The sequence below is a fragment of the Prionailurus viverrinus genome, chromosome B3 (genome assembly GCF_022837055.1).
Source record: "Prionailurus viverrinus isolate Anna chromosome B3, UM_Priviv_1.0, whole genome shotgun sequence".
In the NCBI taxonomy this organism is placed as follows: Eukaryota; Metazoa; Chordata; class Mammalia; order Carnivora; family Felidae; genus Prionailurus; species Prionailurus viverrinus.
This window is the reverse complement of record NC_062566.1, coordinates 67,576,351-67,595,442: the sequence shown is the minus strand read 5'-3', so window position 1 is coordinate 67,595,442 and position 19,092 is coordinate 67,576,351. Positions and strand designations below refer to the sequence as shown.

The 19,092-nt window shown below is 38.5% G+C and overlaps 1 protein-coding gene across 1 annotated transcript in view; it reads right to left on the bottom strand.

The window, feature by feature from the left end:
• The window catches only part of RPGRIP1 (RPGR interacting protein 1), an 83,490-nt gene extending 65,130 nt beyond the window's left edge, over positions 1 to 18,360 (bottom strand). Inside the window, exon 1 of the mRNA XM_047861552.1 lies at positions 18,327 to 18,360. Within this exon, the coding sequence (XP_047717508.1) occupies positions 18,327 to 18,345 (19 nt within the window). The 5' untranslated portion in view covers positions 18,346 to 18,360. The remainder of the gene's footprint in view (positions 1 to 18,326) is intronic.
• Positions 18,361 to 19,092: the final 732 nt, after the last annotated feature.

The window sequence follows — 19,092 nt, the reverse complement described above, 5'->3', positions numbered from 1 at the left end:
AAAATCTGCCAAATTGTTCTCCAAATATGCATATCTCACAATATATAATATTACATATATCTTTATTATTTCTTGGAACCACTTGAAAGTAAGTTGTACACATCACGTCCATTACTTTTTTTTTTTAAGTTTATTTATTTTTGACAGAGACAGAGACAGTGCGAGCAGGGGAGGGGCAGAGAGAGGGGGAAGACAGAATCCCAAGCAGGCTCCATGCTGTTAGTACAGAGCCCAATGCAAGCCTTTAACTACTAAATTGTAAGATCATGACCTGAGCCAAAACCAAGAGTGGGACGCTTAATCAACTGAGCCACCCAGACGCGTCTGTCCCATTACTTTTAAACATATTATTGTATATTTCCTAAAAACAAGGACATAGCCATAGAATAATTCTCATTCCATTACTCCTACATTTATTAGTTGGAATTGTACTATAAGGGAAAGATCTCCCTTCAATAAATTTATTTATTACTTAACATATTTATATACATATTTATATAACCTCATGGATTATACATGTTATACAATCTCATGTTATACAATTATAACATATTTATACACTTTCATGGATTCCTATTTTAGTCAATGGGTTATAATCCATTGATACCATACACTTTTCCCCCCAAATTATTATTTTTTATTAAAAATTATTTTTAATGTTTATTTATTTTTGAGAGAGACAGAGCATGAGCAGGAGAGGGGCAGAGAAAGAGGGAGACACAGAATCTGAAGCAGGCTCCAGGGTCTGAGCTGTCATCACAGAGCCCGACACGGGGCTTGAATTCACGAACCATGAGATCATGACCTGAACTGAAGTAGGATGGTCAACCAACTGAGCCACCCAGGCGCCTCTAATTTTTATTTCTTTTTAGAGAGAGAGCATACAAGCAGGGGAGGGACACAGAAAGAGAGAGAGAGAGAATCCCAAGGAGGCTTTATGCCCAGCGTGTGGAGCCCAGTGCGGAGCTTGATCTCATGACTATGAGATCATGACCTGAGCCAAAATCAAGAGTTGGAGGCTTAACTGACTGAGCCACCCAGGCATCCCTATCATTATTCATCTTCACACTCAAACTGTCCCAGATTCAGCCAGTGTGAGCCCTTCCAGCTGGTTCTGGTGTCCTTTTAAAATATCTTCATGGGGGGCACCTGGGTGGTTCAGTCAGTTAAGTGTCTGACTTCTGCTCAGGTCATGTTATCACAGTCTGTGAGTTTGAGCCCCGCATCAGGCTCTGTGCTGACAGCTTGGAGCCTGGAGCCTGCTTTGGATTCTGTGTCTCCCTCTCTCTCTGCTCCTCCCCTGCTCATGCTCTGTCTCTGTCTCAAAAATAAATAAAAACATTTTTTGGGGTGCCTGGGTGGCTCAGTCAGTTAAGCGTCCGACTTCAGCTCAGGTCACGATCTCATGGTCCGTGAGTTCGAGCCCCGCGTCAGGCTCTGGGCTGATGGCTCGGAGCCTGGAGCCTGTTTCCGATTCTGTGTCTCCCTCTCTCTCTGACCCTCCCCCGTTCATGCTCTGTCTCTCTCTGTCCCAAAAATAAATAAATGTTGAAAAAAAAAAAAAATTTAAAAAAAAAAAAAAAAAAAAAAAAAAAACATAATTTATTAAATAAATAAATAAAAATAAAAAATAAATAAACGTTAAAAAATTTTAAAATAAAAATAAATAAATAACATTTTTTTTAAATTAAAAAAAATAAAATATCTTCATGGGAGCACTTCTTGATCTCAGGGTGTGAGTTCAAGACCAATGTTCGGCATGGAGCCAACTTAAAAAAAAAAAAAAAAAGACAAAAAAACCCACAAAAAAAACCTATCAGGGGACCTGGCTGTCTCAGTTGGTAGAACATGTGACTCTTGATCCTGGGTCTTGAGTTCAAGCCCCATATTGGGTGTAGAGATTACTTAAAAACAAACAAAGAAACAAATCAAAAACTAAGATCTGGGTGACATGAAAAGATATTCAACATCACTAATAATCAGGGAAATGCAAATTAAAGCCACAATGAGATATATCACCTTATATCTGTCAGAATGGCTAGTATCAAAAAGACAAGAAATATCAAGTGTTGGTGTGGATGTGGAGAAAAAGGAACCCTCATGCAACGTTGGTGGGAACACAAATTGATGTAGACACTGTGGAAAACAGTATGGAGTTATCTCAAAAAATTAAAAATAGAATTACCATATGATCCAGTAATTCAGCTACTGGGTATTTACCATAAAAAAACAAAAACACTAGTTTTAAAAGATATATGCACTGCTTATGTTTACTTCAGCATTATTTAGAATAGCCAAGATATGGGAACAATGCAGGGAGCCTGTGTATCTCAGTCGGTTAAGTGTCCAACTCTTGATTTTGGCTCAGGTCATGATCCCAGGGTCATGGAATTGAGCCCCACATCGGACTCTGTGCTGAGCGTGGAGCACACTGAGGATTCTTTCTCTCTCTCCCTCTGCCCCTTTTCCTAGCTCTAAAATTAAAAATAATAATAATAAAGAAACAACCCAAGATAGATGAATGGATAAAGGAGATGTGGTATGTATATAGGGGTGCCTGGGTGGCTCAGTCAGTTGACTGTCCAACTTCAGCTCAGGTCACGATCTTGTGGTTCATGAGTTCAGGCCCCACGTCGGGGCTCTGTGCTGATAGCTCAGAGCCTGGAGCCTCTTTGGATTCTGTGTCTCTTTCTCTCTCTGCCCCTCCCTGTCTTGTGCTCTGTCTTTGTCTCTGTCTCTCTCTCAAAAAGAAATAAACATGAAAAAAAAAAAAGATATGATATATACGTTGGAATATTACTCAGCCATAAAAATAAGATCTTGCCATTTCTAACAACTTGGATGGGCCTAGAAGGTATTATTAATGACATAAGTCAGGTAAAGACAAATACAATATGATTTTACTTATATGTGCAATCCAAAAAAAAAAAAAAAAGCAGTAACAAACCCATAAATACAGAGAACCAACTGGTGGTTGCCAGAGCGGAAGGGGTAGAAGGATGGGCAAAATGGAGGAAGGAGAGTGGGAGTTATGGAATGAATAAGTCACAGGGATGAAAGGTACAACATAGGGAATACAGTCAATGGTGTTGAATAGTGACAGATGGTAGCTACACTTGTAATGAGCATAGATAGTGTAAGTAAAGAGATCATGAATCACTATGCTGTACACCTAAAACTAATGTAACATTGTGTGTCAACTATACTTCAATTAAAAAAAAAGTTTCTCAGGGCACCTGGGTGGCTCAGTCAGTTGAGTGTCCAACTTTAGCTCAGGTTATGATCTCACGGTTTGTGAGTTCAAGACCCATGTTGGGCTCTGTTCTGACAGCTCAGAGCCTTGGGCCTGCTTTGGATTCTGTGTCTCCTTTCTCGCTCTACCCCTCCCCTGCTTGTGCACTCTCTCTCTCTCTCTCTCTCTCTCTCTCTCTCTCTCTCTCAGAAATAAACACTAAAAAAATTTTTTTAAAGTTTCTTTTCTCCCAAAGTATCTAAAATAAATTCAATATTGCTTAGAATGGGGGGAATAAAATAGATATAACTTCCAAACCAATGAACTTACAAAATAATGCAGCTGATTGCTAGGCCACTTAGCTTAATAGGAAAGAAAGTATGGTCACTAGGAAGAAAAAAAATTTTTAATGTTTATTTGTTTTGAGAGAGAGAGTGTGTGAGCAAGAGAGGGGAAGAGAGGGAGAGAGAGAATCCCAAGCAGGCTCTACACTGTCAGCACAGAGCCCAATGTGGAGCTCAATCCCATGACACTGGGATCATGACGTGAGCCGAAAACAAGAGTAGGACACTTAATTCACTGAGCCACCCAGGAGCCCCCAAGGAAGACAATTTTTAACATGACCATAAGCCTTTATGAAAATCTGCATTTATAACAGGCACTTTACTTCATTTACTTTTAACTATTACATAAATAACAGGAATAAAATTGGACACAGTTTGTAATAAAACCTATAAAAGTTTCTTTTTCCACAAAATCATTATGTAAATCCTTCATTCTGGCACCTTCTTGTGAATAAACATTAAGTTATTTTGGCTCTTTGGTCATGTGGATGGCCTCAAAATTGACTAGACTCTCTAGGTGGTTAATTCCTGCACAGGGTTTTCAGTCACTAATACTATGACTTTTCTGACTTTGAAAATTATCTCAGTCAGTTCGCATTTCAGTTCATGGAATAAAGGTTTGAGAAGCACAAAAGCCCCAGTTGTGCACTGCTAAAGAGCATTATGAACAAATAGATTCTCCCCTTATTAAAATATTATGATCCATTTAGCATCAGTAACTGAACAAGCTCTAGACATTATGTAGCTTTGTTACCTCCTGGCTTGACTAGGTCCTCCTTTTTTTTTTTAATTGAACTTGTTTTATTGCTAATGTCTTACACAAATGAAAACACAACCCAAAATTTATTGGATGTAGTTAAACACAGAGCTAATGGGGAAATTTATAGCTGTAAATGTCTGCATTCAAAAAGATCTCAAATCAAACCTTGAGAAATTAGAAAAAGAAGAGGAAGCTAAACCCAAAGCAAGCAGAAGGAAGGAAAAAACAAAGAGTAGAGCAAGAATAAATCAAACAAGAAGCAGAAAAATAGTGAAAATTAATAAAACAAATATTGGTTCTTGGAGAGATAAACAAAGTTAACAAAACTTTAGCTAGACTGACCAAGATTAAACAGAGAAGACTCAAATTGCTAAAATCAGGAATGAACAAAGTGACATCATACCAACTTAAAGAATAAAAAGAACTATATGGGAATACTACAAACAATTGTATGTCAACAAATTAGATAACACAGGTGCAGAGGACAGTTTCCTAGAAAGACACAAATTACTAAAACTGACTCAAGAGGAAACAGAAAACCTGAACAGACATATAAGACTGAATTTTTAATAAAAAACATTCCACCAAGAAAATCTCAAGCCCAGATGACTTCACTGATGATTTCTACCACATATTTAAAGAAGAATTAACATCAATCCTTCACAAAGCCTTCCAAAAAATAGAACAAGCAACACTTCCCAACTTATTACATGAGTTCGAAACCAAAGACATCACAAGAAAGAAAACATAGATCAGTATCTCTTATAACCACAGACACAAAATCCTCAACAAAAAAATATCAAACTGAATCAAGCAACACATAAAAAGGCTTTTAACCAGGGGCGTCTGGGTTGCTCAGTCAGTTGAACATGTGGCTCAGGTCATGATCTCATGGTGTCTGAGTTTGAGTCCCACATCGGGCTCATTGCTGTCAGCATGGAGCCCAATTCAGATGCTCTGTTCAGCCCTCTCCCAGCCCCTCCCCGACTTGTGCTCTCTCTCTTTCAAAAATAAATAAAACATTAAAAAACAAAAAATGGCTGTTAATCATACCAAAAGGAATTTATCCCAGGAATACAGCTTGGTTTAAAATATGAAAAATCAATGTAATATGCCATATTAATATACTAAAAGACAAAACGACATCATATCAATGGTCACAGAAAAAAAATTGACAAATCCAACATCCTTTCATGATAAAAACATTCAATCAACTACTAATAGAAAGAAACTTCCTCAACCTGATAAGGGCCATCTACAAAAGACTCAGGGCTAAAATCATGCTTAACAGATCTAAAGCTCTCCCACTGAGATCAGGAAAATGACAAGGATGTCCATTCTTGCCACTTATATTTAACATTTTACTGGAGGTTCTATCCATGGAAATTAGGCATGAAAAAGAAAATACACCCAAATTAGAAAAAAAAAAGTAAAACTATCTGTATTAACAGATAACATGATGATGTATATAGAAAATCCTAATGAATCCACTAGAAAAAAAAAAGTTATTAGATGGGCACCTGGGTGGCTCAGTTGAATAAGCCTCCAATTCCGGATTTTGGCTCAGGTCATGATCTCACAGTTTGTGAGATTGAGCCCTGCCCTGGGCTCTGAACTCACAGTGTGGAGCCTGCTTGGGATTCTCTCTCTCTTTCTCTCTCTGCCCCTCCTCTGCTCATATGTGCACTCTCTCTGTCTCTCTGTGTCTCTCAAAATAAATAAACTTTAAAAAAAAACTACTAGAAGTAATATACGAGGTGAGTAAAGTTTTCAGGTGTAGGATCAATGCACAAGATTAATGATATTCCTATCTACTAAATAATCTGAAGACTAAATTAAGATAACAAATCAATTTACAATAGCATAAAAAATAAATGGGAATAAATGTAACAAAGAGGTGTAAAATTTGTACACTGAAATATATAAAACATCATTTAAAGGAATTAAAAACGTTTAAATAATTAGGAAGACATCCCATGTTCATGGATTTAAAGACCTAATATTGATAAGATGGCAATATTTCCACAATTCATGTACAAATTAATGCAGTCCCTATCAAAATCCCAGTTGGTTTTTTTTCCCCCCAGACATTGACGAGCTGATCCTAAAGTTCATATGGAAATTCAAGGAATACAGAATAGCTAAAATAACTTTGAAAAAGAACAAAGTTGGGGCGCCTGGGTGGTGCAGTCGGTTAAGCGTCTGACTTCAGCCAGGTCACGATCTCGCGGTCCGGGAGTTCGAGCCCCACGTCGGGCTCTGGGCTGATGGCTCGGAGCCTGGAGCCTGTTTCCGATTCTGTGTCTCCCTCTCTCTCTGCCCCTCCCCCGTTCAAGCTCTGTCTCTCTCTGTCCCAAAAATAAATAAACGTTGAAAAAAAAATTTTTTTAATAAATAAATAAATAAATAAATAAATAAATAAATAAAAGAAAAAGAACAAAGTTGTAGGATTCACACATCCTGATTTCAAAACTTACTACAAAGCTGTAAGAATCAAGACAGCACAGGGGCACCTGGGTGGCTCAGTCGGTTAAGCATCTGACTTAGGCTCAGGTCGTGATCTCATGGTTCATGAATTCAAGCCCTGCATTGGACTCTGTGCTGACAGCTCAGAGCCTGGAGCCTGCTTTGAATTCTCTGTCTCCCTCTCTCTCTGTCCCTTCCCCATTTGCACTCTGTCACTCTCTCAAAATAAACAAACATTAAAAAAAAAAAAAAGACAGCACAATACTGACATAGGATACATATGTAGATTAATGGAATAAAACTGAGAGCCCAGAAGTAAACTCTTATATTTACAGTTAATTGCTTTCCAACAAGTGTGCCCAGAAAATTCAATGGGGAAAGAATTGTTTTTTTCCCCACAAATGGTGCTGGACGACTAGAGAGACACATGCAAAAGAATGAATTTGGATCCTTATCTCACACCATATAAGAAGTTAACTCAAAATGAAATACAGACCTAAATGTAAGAGCTAAAACTATAAAATCCTTACAAGAAAACATAGAAGTCAATCTTTGTGACCTTGGATTAGGCAGTGTTAAATATCACTATGAAGTTAGACCTGAAACCAAAAGCACAAGTGACAAGTGAAAAAGTAGATAAACTGGACTTCATCAAAATTAACTTTCATGATTTGGAGGACACTGTCAAGAAACCTACAGAATGGGAAAAAGAGTTGCAGATCACATATCTGGTAAGAGATTAGTATCCAAAATACATAAAGAACTCTTATAACCAACAATATAAAGACATATAACTCAACTTTAAAATGGACAAAGGATCGGGATGCCCAGGGGCTCAGTCAGTTGAGCATCTAACTTCAACTCATGTCATGATCTCAAGGTTCACAAATTCAAGCCCTGCATCAGGCACTGTGCTGATAGCTCAGAGCCTGGAGCCTGCTTTGGATTCTGTGTGTCCCTCTCTCTCTCTCTGCCCCCCACCACCCCTGCCAGCTTGTTTGTTCTTTCTCTTTCTCTCTCTCTCTCAAAAATAAACAAACATTAAAAAATTGGATAAAGGATCTAAGGAGACATTCTTCCAAAGAAGCTGAACAAGTGAATGATAAATACATGAAAGATGTTCAGTGTGATTATTCATTAGGGAAGTGCAAATCAAAACCACAAAAGAATAAATTCTTAAAAACAACCTAAGAGGGGTGCCTGGATGGCTCAGTTGGCTAAGTGTCCAATTCTTGGTTTGGGCTCAGGTCATGATATTGCAGTCCCTGAGATCAAGCCCTGCATCAGGCTCTGTGCTGACAGTGTGGAGCCTGCTTGGGATTCTCTCCCTCCCCTACTTGCACTGTCTCTATCTCTCTCAAAATCAATAAAAAAGCATTAAAACACACACACACACACACACACACGAGATCACTTCAATAACAAGTGAGGATATGAAAAAATTGGAACTTTCATACATTGTTGGTAGGAACATAAAAGGGTACAACTGCTTTAAAAATAGTTTGGCAATTCTTCAAAACGTTAAACATAGAGCTATCATATGACCTATAATAATCCAAATGTCCATCAACCTATGAATATATAAACAAATGTGGTATGCCCATAAAATGAAATATTATTATGCAATAAAAAGAAATGGAGGTATTGATAAATGCTATAACATGGATGAACTCTGGAAACATTATGCTAAGTGAAAGAAGCCAGACACACAAAAAATATATGATTCCTTCTACACAAAATGTGCAGACAAGGCGAATGGATAGAGACTGAAAGCAGATGAGTGATTATGAGAGGCAGGCTGTGGGGACATGGGGACAGGGCTTCTTTTTTTTTAAGTTTATTTTGAGAAAGAGAGAGAGTACACAAGCACACAGGGGAGGAGCAGGGAGAGAGGGAGAGAGAGAATTCCAAGCAGGCTCTGTGCTGTTAGTGCAAAGCCTGAAGTGGGGCTTGAATTCATGAACTGTGAGACCATGATCTGAGCTGAAATCAAGAGTCTGACATAACTGCCTGAGCCACCCAGGTGCCCCAAAAAAGGGTTTCTTTTTGGGGTAACTAAATGTTCTAAAATTAGTGGGTATGAATTCAAAACTATCAATATAGTAAAAATTACTGAATTGTACAATTTGAAAGAGTGAATTTTATGGCATGTAAATTATATCCCAATAAAACTGTTATGTGTAATACATACAACATACATTATATATGTATGATTATAAAAATGTTAATATATACATCTCACATATATAAATGAGGAAATAAATAGTTTGAAGAATAATGAAGTGTACACATACATACTAGCTGAAGAAACAGAACATTACTAATACACTAAGAACCCTCTGTAAGTTCCCACACATCCTATTCCCTTCTTCCCCCAGAGGTGACTATTATCATGAAGGCTATATCACTAGTAACTGTTGTATATGTCTTTTTTTTTCATTAATTAATTTTTTAATGTTTATTTATGTTTATAATGTTTATTTAATGTTTATTTATGTTTATAATAAATATTTATTTAATGTTTTTTAATATTTATTTTGAGAGAGAGAGAGAGAGACAGACAGAAAGAGCAAGCACATGGGCAAGGAAGGGACAGAGACAAAGAATCCCAAGCAGGCTCTAAACTGGCAGATGCAGGGCTCAGTCTCATGACTGTAAGATCATGACCTGAGCTGAAATCAAGAGTTGGATGCTTAACTGACTAAGCCACCCAGGCACGCCTCCCTTACATATCTTTATAATTTTATAAAGGAAATTAGAGCCACGGGGCCAGCCTGGTGGGCCATAGATGCATGATTGTGAATTGGGAGAGATAAAATGAGCAATGTAGGCTTGGGTGGGAGGGATCCCCTTCTGTGAAGAGACAAAGGGAAGAGAAAGACAGGCTGGGGAAGTGTAGGACAGTATCTGGACAAGTGAAGAACCACAGACCAGGATGGACAAAGATCCAATCTCTAACTGCCGGGCTTTCTCCAGACTGGGGCCGGCTGCCCTGTTTGCACACCTGGGGAGGAAGGGAGCCAGCCCTGGGCTCAGTAACTAGTCCAGAGGCGTGGTCCGCAGTGGGGGAAAGCAATCCCTTCCTTGGAGTGCTGTAGGAAGAAGGTATATAACCATTCAAAGTACAAAGACTGCCGGCGCCACCAGCCAGAGGCCATATATCCGCAGCGCAGAGCAGCACTTCCCCAGAACTAGGGCGCACAGAGCAGGACTCTTTAAGACATTGAGGTTTGAATTCCAGCCTAGCACCAGGGAGGTGCGGGAGTGGGCGGAGCAAGACAAACTGCCTCATTCGCACCCCTGGCACTAGGAGAACGGCTTTAACACAGTGACTTGGGACACCCGGTCCCTGGAGGAGAGACTAGGGTGTCGCTATTTTCCTCCCCATCACCAACAAGGTGGGGCCTCAAGGAATGGACAGTGGGCCCACAGTGGGGGCGGACCTGCTTACACCAAACCACGCCCCTCCACGCCTGGTAATTGTGAATCTACTGGAGCAGGATTGATGATGACCAACCAGACAGCCCCTCCTCCAGGCCAGTGGTTTTACCAGTTCCAAGGCACCCAGCGGTTTTACATTTCCTGATTTAATTCTTGGACAATTCTTATTAAATATACACATTTTTCTTTACCTTCCTTTCCTCCTTCTTATTTCTTCCCTCCTCTAGTCTGGTTATTCTGGTTGTTGGTTTAAGCAGACATATTTAATCTATTCTCTTTATACCTGTTCTATATCTCCTCCTTTAATTCCCCGCTGCCCCCTCTCTCTGGATTAAGCTGTATAGTTTCTCTGCTGGATCAATTTTCTTTTCTTTTCTTTTTCCCTGCCCCTATCATTTCTCTCTTTGTATGGGAAAAGGCCTCTTCCATTAACAATGCTCCCACCCATTGTTTTGCTGTAGCTGGTGTTTTGTTTTTTTTTTTCCTGTTTTTGTTTGTTTGTTTTCTTTTCCAGGGCTACTTCAACAGCAAGTCAAAGCGAACTGGTGGAGGGTCCAAAACAACACTACAAGTAAGGAGAAAAAGGAACCAGAGTCACAACGACACAGAGCAAGTAACAGACTCCAATAAACACCTAGTGAAAGGCCAGGCCTTAGACAATGTATGACCCCTCTTTAATATAGTAGTGCTTGCAGGTACAGGACACATAACAAGCTTTTAAAACACACAAGGGACAGAAAACTAGCCAAAATGACAAAATGGAAGAATTCTCATCAAAAGAAATTCCAGGAAGAAATGATAGCTAAATAATTGTTCAAAACAGATATAAACAATATAACTGAACAAGATTTTAGAATAATAGTCATAAGATTAATTGCTGGGCTTGAAAAAATAGAAGACAGCAGAGAATCTATTGCTACAGAGATCAAGGAACTAAAAATTAGTCATGATGAATTTTTTTTTAATTTTTTTTTAATGTTTATTTATTTTTGACAGAGAGAGCATGAGCAGGGGAGGGGCGGAGAGAGAGGGAGACACAGAGTCGAAAGCAGGCTCCAGGCTCTGAGCTGCCAGCACAGAGCCCGATGCGGGACTCAAACTCACAGACCACGAGATCATGACCTGAGCCGAAGTCGGACACTCAACCGACTGAGCCACCCAGGTGCCCCAGTCATGATGAATCTAAAAATGTTGTCAGTGAGGTGCAAAGTAAACTAGAGGTGGTGACAGTGAGGATTAAAGAGGAAAAAGAGAAAATAAGTGAAACAGAAGATAAAAATATGGAAAAAGAGGAAGCTGAGAACAAGAGAGAGAAAAAAATTCTAGAACATGAGGGGAGAATCAGAGAGCTAAGTGATTCCATGAAATGTAATAATACCCATATCTTAGGAGTTTCAGAAGAAGAAGAGAGAGAGAAAGGGGCAGAAGGTGTACTTGAACAAATCATAGCTGAGAACTTCCCCAATCTGGGGAAGGAAACAGACATTGATATCTGCGAGGCACAGAGAACTCCCTTCAGACATAATAGGAATCATGCTTCTGCATGACATATCATAGTGAAACTGGTAAAATACAAATATAAAGGGAGAATTCTGAAAGCAGCTAGGAACAAATGGGCCTTAATCTACAAGGACAGACACATAAGGGTGGTAAGCAGACCTATCTACTGAAACTTGGCAGGCCAGAAGGGAGTGGCAGGAAAAATTCAATGTGCTGAATAGGAAAAATATGTAGCCAAGAATCTTTTATCCAACAAGCCTGTCATTCAGAATAGAAGGAGAGATAAATATTTTCCCAGACAAAAACTGAAGGAGTTCATCACCACTAAAACAGCCCTACAAGAGATCCCAATGGGGGCTCTGTGGGTGGAATGTTGCAAAGACCACAAATGACCAGAGACATCACTACAAGCATGAAGCCTACAGATTATACAATGACTCTAAATCCACATCTTTCAATAATAACATCAAATGTAAATGAACTAAATGCTCTAATAAAAAGACACAGGGTATCAGAATGGACAAAAAACAAGACCCATCTATTTGCTCTCTACAAGAGGCCTATTTTAGACCTGAGGACACCTTCAGATTGAAAGTGAGGGGATGGAGAACCATCTATCATGCTACTGGAAGTCAAAAGAAAGCTGTAGTAGCCATACTTACATCGGATAAACTAGATTTTAAACTAAAGTCTGTAACAAGAGATGAAGAAAGGCATTATAGCATAATTATGGAGTCTATCTTTCAAGAAGAGCTAATAATTATAAATGTTTATGCACCCAATTCGGTGGCACCCAAATATATAAAACAATTAATCACACACATAAGCAGTCTTATTAGTAAGAATGTGGTAATTGCCGGAGACTTTAATACTCCATTTACAACAATAGATAATCTACACAGAAAACCAATAAGGAAACAATGGCCCTGAATGATACACTGGACCAGATGGACTTGATAGATATATTAAGAGCTTTTCATCCTAAAGCAGAATACACATTCTTCTTGAGTGCACATGGAACATTCTCCAAGATATATCACATACTGGGTCACAAAACAGCCCTCAATGAATATAAAAGAATTGAGATTATGCCATGCACATTTTCAGATCACAGTGCAATGAAACTTGAACTCAACCACAGGAAAAAATTTGGAAAACCTCCAAATGCATGGAGGTTAAAGAACATCCTACTAAAGAATGAATGGGTCAACCAGGCAATTAAAGAAGAAATTTAAAAATACATGGAAACAAATGAAAATGAAAACACAACAGTCCAAACCCTTTGGGATGCAGCAAAGGCAGTCCTAAGAGGAAAATACATTGCAACCCAGGCCTATTTCAAGGAACAGGAAACATCCCAAATCCAAAGTCTAATAGCACACCTAAAGGAACTAGAAGCAGAACAACAAAGAAACCCCAAGACCAGCAGAAGAAGAGAAATAATAAAGATCAGAGCAGGAATAAACAATATAGAAAAAAAAAAACAACAACAGTGGATCAGATCAATGAAACTAAGAGCTGTTTTTTGAAAAAATAAACAAAATTGATAAACCTCTAGCCAGGTTTCTCAAAAAGAAAAGAGAGGACCCAAATAGATAAAATCACGAAAATTGAATTATTACAACAAATCCCTCAGAAATACAAGCAATTATCAGGGAATACTATGAAAAATTACATGCCAACAAAACGGACAACCTGGAAGTAATGGAAAAATTCCTAAACACCCACACACTTCCAAAACTCAAATGGTAAAAAATAGAAAATTTGAACAAACCCATAACTAGTGAAGAAGAAATTGAATCAGTTATCAAAAATCTCCCAACAAATAAGAGTCCTGGACCAGATGGCTTCCCTGGGGAATTCTACCTGACATTTAAAGAGATAAATGTCTGGTAGATAATACCTTTCCTTCTCAAGCTGTTCCAAAGAATAGAAAGGGAAGGAAAACGTCCAGACTTGTTCTATGAAGCCAGCATTACTTTGATTTCCAAACCAGACAGAGACCCAGCAAAAAAAGAGAACTACAGACCAATATCCCTGATGAGCATGGGTACAAAAATTCTCAACAAGATACTAGCAAATCGAATTCAACAGCATATAAAAAGAATTATTCACCATGATCAAGTGGGATTCATTCCTGGGCTGCAGGGCTGGTTCAGTATTCACAAATCAATCAGTGTGATACATCACATTAATAAAAGAAAGGATAAGAACCATATGATCCTGTCAGTAGACACAGAAAAAGCATTTAGCAAAATACAGCATCCTTTCTTAATAAAAACCCTCAAGAAATTCGGGATAGAAGGAACATACCTAAACATCATAAAAGTCATATATGAAAAGCCCACAGCTAATATCATCCTCAATGGGGAAACTGAGAGCTCCCCCCCCAGATCAGGAACATGACAGGGATGTCCGCTGTCACCACTGTTGTTTAACATAGTTTTGGAAGTCCTAGCATCAGCAATCAGACAACAAAATGAAATAAAAGGCATCAATATTGGCAAAAAAGAAGTCAAACTTTCACTTTTCATGGACGACATGATATTCTAGATGGAAAACTCAAAAGACTCCACCAACAGGCTGCTAGAACTGATCCATGAATTCAGCAAAGTCGCAGGGTTCAAAATCAATGTACAGAAATTGGTTGCATATCTATACACCAATAATGAAGCAACAGAAAAAGAAATCAAGAAATTGACCCCATTTACAATTGCACCAAGAACCATAAAATACCTAGGAATAAACCTAACCAAAGATGTAAAAGACCTGTATGCTGAAAACTATAGAAAACTTATGAAAGAAACTGAAGAAGATACAAAGAAATGGAAAAACATTCCATGCTCATGGATTTGAAGAATAAGTATTGTTAAAATGTCAATACTACCCAAATTGATCTACACATTCAATGCAATCCCAATCAAAATTGGACCAGCATTCTTCTCAAAGCTAGAACAAGCAATCCTAAAATTTGTATGGAACCACAAAAGATCCCAAATAGCCAAAGTAATGTTGAAAAAGAAAACCAAAGTGGGAGGCATCACAATCCCAGACTTTTGTCTCTACTACAAAGCTGTAATCATCAAGACAGCATGGTATTGGCACAAAAACAGACACATAGACCAATGGAATAGAATAGAAAACATAGAATTAGACCCACAAATTTATGGCCAAGTAATCTTTGACAAAGCAGGAAAGAGTATCCAATGGAAAAAAGACAGTCTCTTTAGCAAACTGTGCTGGGAAAACTGGACAGCAACATGCAGAACAATGAAACTAGACCACTTTCTTACATCATACACAAAAATAAACCCAAAATGGATGAAAGACCTAAATCTGAGACAGGATACCATCAAAACCCTAGAGGAGAAAGCAGGTGGCAACTTCTTTGACCTCAGCTGCAGCAATTTCTTGCCTGACACATCTCCAAAGGCAAAAGAATTAAAAGCAAAAATGAACTATTAGGATCTCATCAAGATACAAAGCTTCTGAACTGCAAAGGAAACAATCAACAAAACTAAAAGGCAATTGACGGAATGGGAAAAGGTATTTGCAAATGACATATCAGACAAAGGGCTAGAATCCAAAATCTATAAAGAACTCACCAACCTCCACACCTGAAAAACAAATAATCCAGTGAAGAAATGGGCAAAAGACATGAATAGACATTTTTCCAAAGAAGACATCCAGTTGGCCAACAGATACATGAAAAGATGCTCAACATCACTCATGATCAGGGAAATACAAATCAAAATCACACTGAGATACCACCTCACGCCAGTCAGAGTGGCTAAAATGAACAAATCAGGAGACTATAGATGCTGGTGAGGATGTGGAGAAATGGGAACCCTCTTGCGTTGCTGGTGGGAATGTAAACTGGTGCAGCTGCTCTGGAAAACAGTGTGGAGTTTCCCCCAAAAATTAAAAATAGAGCTATCCTATAACCCAGCAATAGCACTACTAGGAATTTATCCAAAGGATACAGGAGTGCTGATGCATAGGGGCACATGTACCCCAATGTTTACAGCAGCACTTTCAACAATAGACAAATTATGGAAAGAGCCTAAATGTCCATCAACTGATGAATGTGGTTTATATATACAAGGGAAAACTACTTGGCAATGAGAAAGAATGAAATCATGCCATTTGTAGCAACATGGATAGAACTGGAAGGTATTATACTAAGTGAAATAAGTCAGTCAGATAAAGAGAGAGATCATATGTTTTCACTCATATGTGGATCTTGAGAAACAACAAAACCATGGGAGAAGGGAAGGGGGAAAATAGTTACAAACAGAGAGGAAATGAGGCAAACCATAAGAGACTCTTAAATACTGAGAACAAACTGAGGGTGGATGGGGGTGGGGGAGAGGGGAAGATGGGTGATGGGCATTGAGGAGGGCACTTGTTGGGATGAGCACTGTGTGTTTTATATAAGCAATGAACACGAGAATTTACCCCCAAAAACCAAGAGCACACTTTGCACACTGTATATTAGCCAATTTGACAATAAATTATATTAAAAAATAAATAAAATAAATATGGAGAACAAACTGAGGGTTACTGGAGGGATTGTGGGAGGGGGGATGGGATAAATGGGTAAGGGGCACTAAGGAATGCACTCCTGAAATCGTTGCACTATACGCTAATTTGGATGTAAATTAAAAAAAAAACAAAATGAGGGTTGATGGGGGGTAGGAGGGAGGGGAGAGTGGGTGATGGGTATTGAGGAGGGCACCTTTTGGGATGAGCACTGGGTGTTGTATGGAAACCAATTTGACAATAAATTTCATATATTGAAAAAAATAAAATAAAACCATTTCCAAGGCAAAAAAAAAAAAAATTAAAAGAAAAGAAAAAAAAGTTAAAATAAATAAAAAAATAAAAATTTGGAAAAAAAATAAAAGTGGCACAAACAGGAAAAAAAAGAAAGTGAGACTTATTTTATTATACATATATGTATATTATACATATATATTATACATACATTATACATATGTATGTTATGCATATGTATACACATTATACATATATCCATATTTTATTATACATATACATATTATACATATTTTATTATACATATACATATATATACGTACACAAGGCGCATGGGCATGTGTGCATGCATACATACATACGTACAATGTATACATATATATACACACACACATGTGTGTTTGTGTGTGTATATACATACATACATACGATGTACATATATATATCTTTATTTATTCTTTAGAGAGAGACAGGGCGTGAGCAGGGGAGGGGCAGAGAGAGAGGGAGACACAGAATCCGAAGCAGGCTCCAGGCTCTGAGCTATCAGCCCAGAGCCCGACGTGGGGCTCAAACCCACAAAGAGCAAGATCATGACCTGAGCTGAAGTTGGACACTCAACCAACTGAGCCACCCAGGCACCCAAAGACTTATTATAAAAAATACATTTGTTATTTCATTTTATGAATGCATATCAATGTACATTCATTTTCTGAACTATGGACATTCATGTTGTTTCCATTTTTTTGTCTTATGAATAACACTGCTATGAACATTCTGGTATAGGTCTCCTGGTACACATATGCAAAATTTTCTGCAAATTTTTTATCCAGAAGTAAAGTCCTATGTTCAACTTTACTAGATAATGCCAAGCTTTCATCCTAAGTGACTGCATCATTCATACACCCATGGCAGTGGGTAAAGCGCCCTACCTTTGAAAAAAAAATTTTTTTTTAAGCTGTCTTTCTTTCTTCTGAGAGAGACAGAGACAGCACGAGTGGGGAAGGAGTAGAGAGAGATGAGGAGAGAGTGAATCCCAAGCAGGTGCCATGTTGTCAATGCAGAGACTGATGTGGGGCTTGAACTCACGAATTGTGAGATCATGACCTGAGCTGAAACCAAGAGTCAGACACTTAACCAACTGAGCCACCCAGGCACCCTTTTTTTTTTTTTTAAATGTTTATTTATTTATCTTGAGAAAGACAGTGAGAGCATGAGTAGGGGAGGGGTAGAGAGAGGGAGAGACAAAAAATCCCAAGCAGGCTCCACGCTGTCAGCGTAGAGCCCAATGAGGGGCTTGATCCAACAAACCACACCAACCATAAGATCATGACCTAAGCTGAAATCAAGAGTCAGACACTTAACTGACTCAGATGCCCCTGAAAATTTTTTATAGAAGTAAAATCAAGTGAAAATAAAATCAATAGTAGCTATGATTAAGATTGAGGGGTGGGAGAGTAGGAACAAAGTTAACAAAAATATCTTAAGGTGTGTGTGGAAGCTCTTGTGGGCTGTGCTATTTCATCTCAAATCGCCCACCTCTGCTCAGTGAGACTGAAGGACTAATTACATGGATAGAGGAATGAAACCATTCATTTGTTCTCAGCTTTTGTTGTGGCATTTAGCTTTACCTCCTAAATCCACACAGTAAAACTTCTTTTATAAGAATTAAGGAATAAAATTTTAAGAAGATTGAGGAAAAGAGTTAAGAGCAAAGCAGTCACTATGAAGGCTAGCAAGCTGCCCCACAATGACAGACTGAACATTGTTTTAACTCTAAAAGGTTTCCATCTTCAGGCACTGAATTTACCTTTTGATGCTGGTACCATCAGAGGTGTCCGTCTATGTCTGTACTAGGTCCTTTGATGTATTGTCCTCAGGAGATATGATGTCGTATCAGTTCCCACGATATAGGAGATCCCACAGGACACTGAAATAAATGAAAAGTCCAGTCAATTATATGCAACTTTAGGATGTCTTCTGTAGGCTGTACTTAGGTTGTAGGAGGAATTTATCAACATTTTCATGATGGTACAAGACACACTAGCATTTTGCGGGGATGGTGTTGACCACTCTTTACTAAAGACTAAGACTAAGTGGTGCCTGGCTGTCTCAGTCAGTAGAGCATGTGGCTCTTGATCTCAGGGTTGTGAGTTCAAGCCCCACATTGGGAATAGAGATTACTTAAAATAAAATAAAATGAAAAAAATACTTTGGGGTGCCTGGCTTGCTCAGTTGGTAGAGCATGCAACTATTGACCTCAGGGTTGTGAATTCAAGCCCCATGTTGGGTATGGAGTATATTAAAAAAAAAAAAAAGAGTAAGATTAAGCATTCAGTAATAATGATGTTACTTACTTACAATGAAATCAATTTTGCTGATTATAGAATTGATGCATATCATTTAGGGTCATTTTTGTAAGTGTCTGCTCATCCTGCAAGCCAATGATCATTGCTTTCTCTAAGAAATAAGCCTCTGACCCCGGCCTCCTGACTCCATTTATAGGGACTGACCCTCCAGTAACCAGTTTATACTCTATGATCCAGTACCCATTGTCACTGTTCATTGGACTAGGG